General features: G+C 37.9%; 1 protein-coding gene across 2 annotated transcripts in view; it reads right to left on the reverse strand.

Moving 5' to 3' along the window:
• FERMT2 (fermitin family member 2) overlaps positions 1 to 12,131 on the reverse strand; it is a 108,443-nt gene that overhangs the window by 18,045 nt on the left and 78,267 nt on the right. For both annotated transcript variants that reach the window (XM_006872361.1, XM_006872360.1), the window contains exons 4-9: positions 9,165 to 9,390; positions 8,964 to 9,066; positions 8,109 to 8,216; positions 4,467 to 4,601; positions 2,720 to 2,769; positions 1,659 to 1,783 (exon numbers count right to left, since the gene is read on the reverse strand). In XM_006872361.1, coding sequence (XP_006872423.1) covers positions 1,659 to 1,783; positions 2,720 to 2,769; positions 4,467 to 4,601; positions 8,109 to 8,216; positions 8,964 to 9,066; positions 9,165 to 9,390 — 747 coding nt within the window. The remainder of the gene's footprint in view (positions 1 to 1,658; positions 1,784 to 2,719; positions 2,770 to 4,466; positions 4,602 to 8,108; positions 8,217 to 8,963; positions 9,067 to 9,164; positions 9,391 to 12,131) is intronic.

Raw genomic sequence — 12,131 nt, forward strand, 5'->3', positions numbered from 1 at the left:
CAGACAGCATATTGAAGGATCTTGTTTTCTTATCCATTCTGCCACCCTCTGTCTCTTAACTGGTGCATTTAATTCTTTTACATTCAGTATAATCATCAATAGGTATGGATTAATTGCTGAAACTATGTTTGTTTTTTATAGTATTGCTGTTTTCTTTGTTCTGTGTGTCTTCCTTTGCTGAGTTCATGCTTTCTGTGTTGTTTCTTGTGACTTTCCTCATAGTTTTAATGTTTCCATGTTCTTCTTGGATTTTCATTTTCTTGGTATGTATGAAGTGTTAATTTTCTTTGAGGCTACCTTATAGTCCACTAACTTTTCCTTCCATTTAGATATGCTACCTCTTGTGAAATGGTTGAACATTAACCATTGCCTTTTGGTACAGTGACTCTGTGTATTCTTTCCATCTTCTTTTGATGCTTTCTGCATCATTCAATAATTTGCCCAGAGAATCCTTCAATAAGTTGAGGCTTGAGTTTTTTGGGTTGTTATGAGTTGGAACTGACCTGATAGCATTTAACAGCAGTAATCTTTATGGGAGACTTGACTGCACAGTGGTGAAGCAGTTATACTCTGTCTTATAGGGTCACTAGAAGTCATAATCACCTGACTGAACACACATTTATGAGTGCAAATTACTAGGCCGAGGTCAAGGTTGTGTTTGAACAACCCTCCTTTAGGTTAGCCAAGCACTTAACCATTGTGCCACTATGGCTCTTTCTATTAGTAATTGCCAAACAGAGCAAAACCAAATGCACTGCCATCTAACTTATCCTGGCTTGAACAACCTTACAGGACAGAGAAGGCCTGCTTCACAAGGTTTCTGTGGCTGTAAATTTGTATGGAAGCTGACTGCCTCAGCTTTCTCTCAAGGAATGACTGGAAGATTTGAACCACCTAGTGGTCATTTAGCAACTCTGTGCTTTAGTTGCTGTGCCAAAAATCAAAACCACACTATGACACCACTTCATACTCACCAGGATAGCAACTGCCGATGAAGAAATTAGAACCCTCATGCACTGAACTGCTAATGAAAAAGTTGGCAGTTCAAACAAAACCAGCCCTGGAAACCCTATACTCATAGGATCTCTATGAGTCGGAAGCAACTCATCAACAACTTTCATTGCTGATGGGGATACAGGTTAAATGTAGCCAGGATGTTAAAATACAGATTCTGCCATAAAGGGAAATAAAGTTCTGATATTTTTAACAACATGGACTGACCCTGAAAGCAATATGCTGAGTCTAGTAAGTGACACAGAAGGACAAATGATGGATAGCCTACTTACAGGTAAATGCATAGAGACCCAATTATCAGTGGTTTTTAAGGGCTGGGAAGAGGGGGGACTTAATACTAAGTTCTTGCTTTGGGGTGATGAAAATTTTTGGAACTGAACAGTACTGATGGTTGTAATACTGTGAATGCAATTTATGTCATAGGAGAATATTACAAAAAATATAGTTCTTAGTGGTTAAGAATTGGGCTGGGAACCACAAAATCGGCAGTTCGAAACTACCAGCTACTCCACGGGAGAAAGATGAGTCATTCTGCTCCCTTAAAGATTAACAGCCGCGGAAACCCAGTGCAGGGTCGCTATGGGTCGGAACTGACTCCACCGCAGGTAACAACAACAACAACATCATTCCAAAGTTTTACTTACCTCTTAAGTTCATCTGATGAGCTGGTGTACCACTGGATTCTTCTTTGCTTTTATAGCAAGAAATAGATGTATCTTTAAAGGTGCACCAGTACTGCTTGTAACCTTTTAGAGTCAGCTTTTTTGGCCTTAGTCAAACAGAAATAAGAGAAAAACCAGTTTTGAAGCTAACTTTTTCAATACTATGTTTTATTACTATAAAATATTAACAGACTTTCAAAAGTCCAAGGTCAAGTAGCCCATATGTTGAATTCCTATTTGATCAGCCGCATAAACAGAAAGCGGGTAGCAAAGTGCGTAGGTACAAACATCTGATTGTAGTAGGTTACCCTTACTCTTGGCAGGTAAGTTTCTAGATATCCAGTGGAAGCCTGAAACTATGGACACTACCCAACACTGTGTATACTATGCTTTTCCTATAAAGGGGCTTCAAAAAGTTCATGAAAAAATAAGGTATTTTTCCATGAACTTTCTGAAGCGCCCTACTGTAAACCCTATGATAAATTTTCATTTAAAAGTGCTGTTACTCTCTTACTCTGAGATCAACAAATACTAGAAGTAAAAGTGTGACTAGGTAAAATAAAGGTAACAAGAACACAAGCACTTCAACACTGACACACTGATCTGATAACTGAGACAGTTACCAAGTGACTAACCACATGGGATGGCACACGGCATCACCAGGCAATTCAAGAATGATGTGCAACTGAAAACTTAGGAAATGTTTATTTCTGGAATTTTCCATGTAATATTTTTGGACTGCTTTTGACCTTAGGTAGTAACTGCCGAGCCTGCTTTATGTAGTGTAATGTCTCAGGAACACACAAACTTCAACAGAATCTAGAGCTTTGAACAAGTACGCTGTACTGCTATGTTTTAGTGTCTCTATGATACAATCTAGGTATCAGATAATGCTATTTAATGAGTCATGTGGTTTCAATTTGGTATATATGGTTGTGTTCTTTAACTGTACTTTCAATTAGATTTGTCAAACTTAAGTAAACTTCAATAATGGCAACATGACTACACTTGTAATTTCATTGCTTTTTTTTTTTTGTACTTACTTGAAAACTTTAATGTAGTCAGCAAGTTCAGGTATGGAAGTGATATCACCCTAATAAGAGAGTGAAATTTTTTTAAAAATTTGAATTTTTTCTAATGTTTAATATCTGATACTAACAACTAGTTCAGTAACAAAATTACAAAAAATACAGATTATACAGATAAATTCATATGGATTAAAGGATCATGTGGCCTATCATGGCAAGAAAAGTTAATACAGTCATTTACTATATTTTGACTGACCATTCCCCATCATTCATAGCAAGCATCCCCTTACTAGTATTGTTATTTCCCCAATATGCCTATATACTGCTTTGGACTGAAAGCTGGGCCACAGGGGTGGGTTACTTTCAGGATGTGAAGGGTGGTAGAGGACCATAGTCTCAGGTTCCTCCACTCTTTTTTTGTTCCACATTTTTTGCCACTCTATGTGGGACCTTTTAATGTGATTCCTTTCAGAGTAGATGGCAGCGGTAGCTGAGAACCATTTCGTTCTTTTGGTCTTAGAATTAATTAGTCCGTTGGACTAATCATCTTCAAATTTCATCACTCTTTGTTCCACACATGGAGAGAGCAATAGCTGCACCTTAAATGGCCTTTTAAGATACCAGACAGCTCCTCACAAAAACAGAATGCAGAATATTGTCTATGTGGACTTTGTTATGCCAACTGACCATAGTATACATCCCCTGAGACAATGGTCCTGAGCCCCGAAGCCCACCAATTCTCATTGCTTTAAGGACAGCTTTAAGAGGCTTGATAATGTCTAAGAATTTTTCCTCGTTTAGCCCTCTGTATGTGCCACCACATTCATAGTTGTGTTTGCAGGAAAGGTAAATACTCATGTACCAATGTCCTCTTAGTCTACTCTTCCTCCCATACCCATTCAGCATGTATCTCTGTCCATGTATCTACCCACAGAACATGGCTGTTCCAAGGTTTGTGTATTTATCACTCTTTCTCCCTGTGTCTTCATCATTCTTCTGCCATCCTCCCTCGAAGATTAAAAAAAGCTTTGGAAACCCTATATAGGCTCTCTGAGTCGGAAATGACTCCAAGGCACTAAACAACAATACATATAACTTTGGAAGCCATATGGGCAGTTCTATTCTGTCTTCCAGGATTGCAATGAGTCGGTGTTAATTCAATAGCAGTTGGTTTTAGGTTTTGTTTTTCAGCCTCCCTGAGACGAAAAGTTTCTTCAGCAATAACTAATTTCTAAGTTGGTGTGGCACTGTAAGGTAAGCACTGGACGGCAAGGTTGGTTTGAACCACAGGGTCGGCAGTTCAAACTCACCAGTCACTCCTTAGAAACCCTAAACAGGGTCCCTAAGTCAGAACTGACTCAACGGTACCTCACAACATCAAACAGCATTAAAAAATTTTCCTAAGCTCTAATTTTCTCTTTTTTTGGTAACATATATCCAAATGTGTATATAACTAAATGTATTTAATGTATTTACTACAGTGACTTAAGATCTCCTCTGCAGAATAATCTCTACAAATTCTAAAGAATGTGTGGTGTATCAGAGTAAGGCTCTATCACTGACTGTGCTAGAAACAATGAAGACTAAAAATTCATTAATGTTTTTAAAAATACTTTCCTGGAAGTTCTGGAAAAAACAGCATTTCTTCCAACCCCTCCATGAAAACCTAATCTACAAAGGCACAAGCATCAAATCTAAAGGAATTGCTCACACAATGCTTAGACAATCAACTCAAATTAATAGGTAAGAACATTCACCCTACCAAAATTGTGGATGTTTTACCCCCTTCCAACGTAATCTCCAGGTCTGAAAGAGCAGCATCAACTTCGTCAACTTCTTTGTCGCTGTTGTTCAAGTGATTCTCTGATGTCATGATTGACAGCTTATTGATGTGATACTAAAATCAGAAATTACTTTTTATTAGAAAGATTATAGTAACTATGAAACATTAAAAGGAAATTATTATCTGTAACTGTTTCATTTCCTAATTTGAAAAGATAAAATTTAGAGTTGCAAAAGCAAAGATTTTCTTTCTTCCCCTACTGGAACACATTCTATATCTAAAGCAATGCCTGGGATCAATGAATATTTTATGATGAACAAAATATACATAAGGTCTTTTATACACATACATAGTATAGAAAAATCTTTGTGAATAAAAATAACTACTCATTGCTTTTCAATGGAGTCCTTGGGTGGTGCAAACAGTTAACATGCTAGGCTGCTAACAGAAAGGTTTGTTTTGTTTTAAAGCATTTAGGTCCAAATCCACCCAGCAGCATTTTGGAAGATAGGCCAAGTGATCTATTTCTGCAAACTCAGCTAAGGGAAACCCTATGGGACACAGTTCTACACTGACATATCAGTATGGATCACCATGAGAGAGAACCAACTCAACAACTGGTCATTGTAAGTACACTGAGCTAAGTGACTTAGAACAAATACTAGTACTTTATTAAGAGTTTGATGCTAAATAGTAGACTTTACACAAAGGTAATCAAAGCTCAGATTCCTTTCCAAGTACTAAGTAAAACTCCAAATGCCTAAAGTTTCTTTAAGATTGAATTACTGACAGTCTTTGGCTATACATTTAGATGTGTCAAAATGAGATCTTCACAGTGGTACAAACTATTCACAAACCATGGAGAACTAGGTAGGCTAAGGACAGCTTGTTGCTGTTAAGTACCATGGAGTTGGTTCCGACTCACAGTGACCCTGCACAGGGCTTCTGTGGCTGTAAATCTTTACGGGAGAAGAAAGCCTCATCTTTCTCCCGTGGAATTGCTAGTAGTTTTGAACTGCCGGCCTTGAGGTTAGCAGCCCAATTCGTAACCACTACATTACCAGAGCTCCTTAAGGACAGCTTAGTGGCCTTGAAGTTAAGAGTGTATTAAGAAACATAGGAGGAGAATGGGTTACAAATCTAATTCCGAGGTGATCCCTGGTGATTATGATTCAGCAAACCTGGGGTCCAATCTAGAGTCTGCATTTTTATTAAGTGTCTTAGGTGACTGTGATGCATAAGATCCTTATGAATGAGACATGGAGAAGTGACGGCTCAAAACTGTGGAGCATTTGTTAAAAGTTACATTATATACTTAAAAAAAAATGGGTCAAACTTCCACCGGAAAATTACAAGTCTTATTTGAAGTGACACAGATACAGGTAGATACAGGTAGGAAGTCATAAGTATGGATAGACTCTAAATACAACTGGTCCAGAACTTAATTACTTCAGGAAGGGCTAGATCCTATAAAAACACAACACAGGATTCTTAACCCTTTTTGCTTTTCATTTTTTGTTGATACCATATGTTTTCAGTAATGGAAATAACCCAAATTCCCTACTTCAAGTTGAACTAACAGAGTGCAGTGAACTACTTACTACTTCATATGTCTCTTCTAGCCATCATCTTTGTAACTCCCACCAAACTACTTTTCCCTGATGAGTCTGGGTAAGAGAAGGTACAGGAAGATGCTGATGATATGATTCAGTTGTGATTGTTAACAGGGTTAATCATGAGAACTTGAAATTTTAGCATGGATGTAAAATAAGCCATCTCAAAAGCAGGAAGAGGGGAATCTCACTATCATCAAGAGGAAGTACCAGGAATGGAGTGCATCTTTGGACCCTGAGACCCCTGCTTGTTGAACTTCCTCAACAGAAAGATGTGATACCAGAAGAGAAGCAGCAGCCTCAGAACCCAGAGCCAGAGCATGAGACCCAATTGCTGGGCTTCCTAGCCTAAAGAGCAAGTAAAGCTGAGTGACTAGCAGGTGGCTTGCTTGCAAGAGTGGGGTGCCTCTGGATACTTAGAACTGAGTATCTTCAGGCTGATGCTTATGGTGGTATGAGGTACCCTGTAAGCATTTATCAACAGCGCTAAATGAGCTTTTTAATATTGCCGAGGCCAGAGAGAGGCCTGCCTATGGACATGAGAGATGAGAGGCTGTCCTGACTGGAAGAATTGTGCCTTGAACATGTTTCTAAATTATAAATTGTTAATTGCCTCAAACTCAGTGACTTTGAGTATGAAATTGTTAATTGCCTCAAACTCAGTGACTGTGAGTATGAAATTGTTAATTGCCTCAAACTCAGTGACTGTGAGTATGGTGTCTGAGTTCTGTGTAGTCACCGGATTACCGAATCCAGATGAGAAGTGGAGTGTACCATGGGAGGGATAGTTGGTGCCCTTTTTGCAACTGTTCCATAGGGTTTCCTAGATCAGCCATATCTTTTTCTTATGGGGTGGCTGACATGTTTGAACTGACAATCTTTAAGTAGGCAGACCAATGCTTACCCACTGTACCACAAGCTCCCTGCATAATGGAAGGCATGGTGAAATCAACAGGGAAAAGTTTATTTCCCTGCCTCCCTTTGTCATGGAACCTAAGGAGGTGTATGGGTCAAGAAATCAGCCGTTCTTATGCTCTAAGACCTTTTTTTAACTGGAAAACTTCGTTAGGTACATAAACTGGTCTCACTCCTCTAAATGCTTTTTTTCTTTTCTACGGATTAAAAAAGGCACTTTCACTTTCATAACAAAGTCAATTTAGCATTTTATAATTTTCTTTAAATAACAACATTGTTCATCACATTTTAGGCACAACCAAAATTTTACCACAATTTTGAATTGTCAGTGGTCTTCAATGTTTCTAAAAATGCTAACTTGTGGATCCTACCCTAAAGTTATTTTAAGGAAGTAGAAATAATGTTTGACTCCCAGTCATTCTAAGGAAGACAGATGAGGCATTCATTCTACTTCCATAGACATTTATAACCTTGGATACCCTATGAAGCAATTCTACCTTGCCCTGTAGGGTCGCTAGGAGTCAGACCCAGTGGATGGGTACTAGTAATGAAGTATACAATTCATTTCTAAAACAAGTAACACCAAAATTTTGAACTACAGAGTATGCAAGGATTACATTTGTAAAAACACTAGTATAATCTAAGAAGACCTGGTGGCGTAGTGGTTGTGCGTTGGGCTGTTAACCAAAGGGTAGGCAGTTCAAATCCACCAATTACACTGTAAGAGAAAGCTAAGGCAAGGCTTTCTGCTTCCATAAAGATTTACAGACTCACTGGCTGGCAGAATGTGACCTTTGGACATTTAAATGTATTTCTTGTTTTGTAAGAAGCCACAGGGAGGAAATCCTACCATAGGGTTCGCTGTTAGTTGGAACCAACTCAACAGCACAACACCAATATACAAGATAATAGTAAACAGGTACCTACTACGTTACTAAAAGGTAGTACCTGTGGGTGGGAGGCTAATTTTTCTCCTACAGAACAGAGAAAAATAGGTTTCAAAAAACTACTAGATACTATGCCACTTCACTACTTAAACGTACAGCCCCTGACACCACCATCCTTCCAATCCCATTAACTAATGATCAATTACCTGCAAAGCTGCAAACATCATCATTTCTTCTTCTGTGCATTCAATTTCTTCCAGGAGAATAGCCCATTTGGCTTGCTCATAAAGCTGATTGATTCTGATTGCATCATACTGCAACAAAAGACAGTTCATTGTAGTATCTTACCATTTAAAAGTCTGAATAAAATTAAAGTTTGACAAGAAACAGTATCTAAATCTGTCCTTAAATTTTAATCTATCAAGTACCCAATTATACAAAACCTATAAGGATTTTTCATACCTACATCTTTTTATTTTTTTTTTACGCAATGTTGTCTCTACTCCCATGAAGCAACTGGCTCCTTTACCATGAGACCAGAAGAAATGGAGGGTGCCCTACCTACCATTACTAAACATTTTGATGAAAAAGATTCTACCAAAGAATCCTGAGCAAAAAGGGGAAAAATGCATTTAAATACCCTGCTGGTATTTAAACTTCAGGATGGAAGGCTTTCAGCATCACAGTAACTTACTAGCTCCCACCGTACAACTAAGTGCAGACAAATGGTGAAGTACAAAACCAGAATGTATGAAATACAAAAACTATCCATTCTTAAAAGTTTAATTGTACTTTCAACCTATAAGACAATGGACTCTGTTAAATTACAAATGTCTTTTCTTTAAAGCTTTTTGAGTTTTTAATGTTATTCAAGACTTGCTATAAAAACAATTCTTTAAGCACTACACCTTCAAACTTAACAGCCCCTCCTTGGAAACCCTATATCGAATCGCTGTGAAACTGACTCAAGGGCATTTAACAACAACAAACAACTTCTAAACACAAAAATCATATCCACCACCACCAAAATAAATAATAAAATCCCTCTAAACCCTCGATACCTTTGGATTCAAATCAAAAAAGCTGTAATACTTGAATCGGAGCAGCAAGGCCTCATTTTCTTTCACATCTTGTTCCATAAGCGATCTTGATGAATCAAGCCACCTGGTAAAATTGACAAAAACAGTAGACGATAGAAACTTTTGTTATTTCTATCTCTAGTCAGAGAAATTCTTGCAAGATAACTACATTTAAAAACTTACCCCTGGTTGATTTTAGCTTTGTCAAGAAGAGCTTGAGGCTTGAACATTTTTGCCAAGATTTCTGGTGATGTGATTGGTTGGCTGACCGCAAGTATGCCAGGATTGCCTTCTGACAAAGCACTGTCACCAAACCAAGCAGAAGTTGGTGACAAGGGGCTTCCATCATGAGCATCGTAAGTGGGGGTCATTGTTTTACTATAAAGTCCTGGGCTTGAGTATATACTTCCTAATGAGTAACATGAAAAAGAGGCAGTAAGTAGGAAGCACAGAATCACAGTTTTCAATAATAAATGCTCTAATGATATGAAGCATATTGTGAATGAAACACAAGCTTCATTCTGGAAAGAAAGCTTAGTGACTTTACTGGTATAACATTAGAACAGGTAATAGTAGACCACAAGAATAGAATTAAATTGATAGAAATTTTTTTGGAAAAAAATCAGTTCGAGAGAATTCATTACAAGTTCAGGGTATAGCTGAGAGAGACAAACACTTTTTGTTTTTTTTAATTGTGACAAGGCTCACCTTTCAGAGGGCCAATGTAAAGAACATCAGTGCCTATAGGAAAGAAAGGAATTCAGAAGGTAAAGGAAAGGCAACAACAGAGGACAGAAAAACAAAAGAAGGAAAATGAAAAAGAAACATGGAGAAAGAAAAAAAGATGTTTTCTAATTATGAATCAAACTGAAACACAAGACGAAAGAACAATCTCAGGAGCTACAACTTTGTCTAAATCATAAGACTCAAGCTGTGCTCTTGTCTAGCCTATAGTGACAAAAACGTCCACAACATTTATTACCCCTGGAAATCCATACTGTTTAGACAGCTCAGTGGAACTGAATAAACTCACATGAACTAAGAGAACAATCCCATTTTCTCAGTGTTAGCTAAACTGGTTCCAACAGATTTCAAAGTACTAAGGCTAAGGAGCTCTGGGAGCGTAGTGGTTATGAATTGGCTGCTAACCTCAAGGTCGGCAGTTTGAAACTAGCAGCCATTCTGTGGGAGAAAGATGAGGCTTTCTGCTCCCATAAAGATTTACATCCTCGGAAGGAAACCGTATGCAGGGTCACTATCTGTCAGAACTGACTCCACAGTACTTAACAACAACAACAACCAGGCTAAGGGTGGAGTCCTGTTACGGAAATATAGGATCAACACCGGACTGCGAACCACAGGGTTGGCAGTTCAAAGCCACGAGCCACTCCTCAGAAAACCCTACAAAGGGTTTACTATGAGTCAGAATCTATTCGATGGAACACAACAAGGCCAGAGGTAGGTAAAATTTATCCTAAAAAGAGGCTAACAAATACACATTTTATAATCAGACCCCTGTAACACATGGACATTGTCTTATCTCTCTTCCAGTTCCTCAGCATAGTGTTGGGCCATATAAGTAAAAACATTGTCTGTTACTCAACTGAACAGCCTCCCTTCATTAAAATTACAATAAAGGAAACTGGCTTTAATTCAGACTTTAAAAAAAAACTAAAAATAAGCCCCCATCTCTAAAACTCCTAACTCTGTTGACTATATCTTGTGCTTTAGCTGTAATTTAAAAAACAAAAACAAAATCAACAAATAACCATGTAATAAGAATAACATGTTAATGAATGATAGAAAGTTAATAGATTACACTCTAGTAGCACTGTGGGGTAGGTATTGAGCAGCTAAACTCAAGGTCAGTAGTTCAAGTCCATCAGCTGCTCTGCAGGCTATCTGTTCCCATAAAGATTTCGTTTTAAAAATCCTATATAGATTCACTATGAGTTGCAGTATGGGTTTTTTTCTTTTTACCCATTTTAGGATAATGCTTGGGAATCACTTCTTTCCTATTTTTCACCTCATGCAATACCAGAAATATTTGTCTGTCAAAAAGTGGTAGTTACTGCTAGAGACTTTTGTAGCTTTTATGCCCTGAGGCTAGGAGGAGAACGTAAAGAGACCTCTTGCTATCCATGGAGTATTCAGATTTGCTGTCTCTAATAAGTTATCTTATTAGCATTTTTACTTATGTAACTTAGAGGATATAAATTCTACTTTTAGGCATTTTAAAAATAAAAGAATACTGGGATATATATTCATCACTGTGTTAATAAGTTGGAACCTGGAACTAGGCTGATATTTTTCAGAAGCATTACAATTGTGTGGCACTGCTATGAAAGGGTTAATTGTGCACATAGACTTATTAAAAGGGTTTAAAACATTACTTCAACTCGGTTGCAATGGAAAATTCTGCAATAGAAAGTACACACACAAATGGAGTGTGGAAAATCATTAACTACTACCATGCAAAGGCAGAATCAGTCTCACTGTGTGTATTATCAAAAATCTACTCAATTAAGAATGCCAAAATATGGAAGATTTATTCTTAGTATGATGAAATATAATTACTATTCAGAAGTGAACACCAACAGTTTCTTTACAATATTTCTAAAACAAGCAGAAAATATTACCTATTTACTAGAATCAGACAGCCACCCAAATCTCTTGCTTTCAAAACTTTTAGAGTGTACAGTCTACATTTTATGTTGTATCATTTCACTGTGCCAATTTCTCATTTTGTTAGGCACTGTTGTTATGTGCTGTCAGGTCAGTTCCAACTCATAGCAACCCTATACACAACAAAATTAAACACTGCCTGGCCTTAGTGTCCTCATAATGATCGTATGTTACGTTGCTGCCACTGCGTAGGTCCTTCTCCTCCGGGGGTAGGTATCTTCCTTCCTTTTCGCTAACCCTCCACTTATCACCACCCATGTGTAACTCTGTTACACTGTGGTGGCTTGTGTATTGCTGGAAACTATGCCACCAGCATTTTAAATACCAGCAGGGTCTCCCATGGTGGACAGGTTTTAACTGAGCTTCCAGACTAAGATAGACTAAGAAGGAGAGGCAGACCACTTCTGAATGTTTTGTTGTTAAGCACCCCACTAAAAACCTTAAGAAAAGCAGTGGGACACTGAT

Source organism: Chrysochloris asiatica, unplaced genomic scaffold (genome assembly GCF_000296735.1).
Source record: "Chrysochloris asiatica unplaced genomic scaffold, ChrAsi1.0 scaffold00194, whole genome shotgun sequence".
NCBI classification, from domain to species: domain Eukaryota; kingdom Metazoa; phylum Chordata; class Mammalia; order Afrosoricida; family Chrysochloridae; genus Chrysochloris; species Chrysochloris asiatica.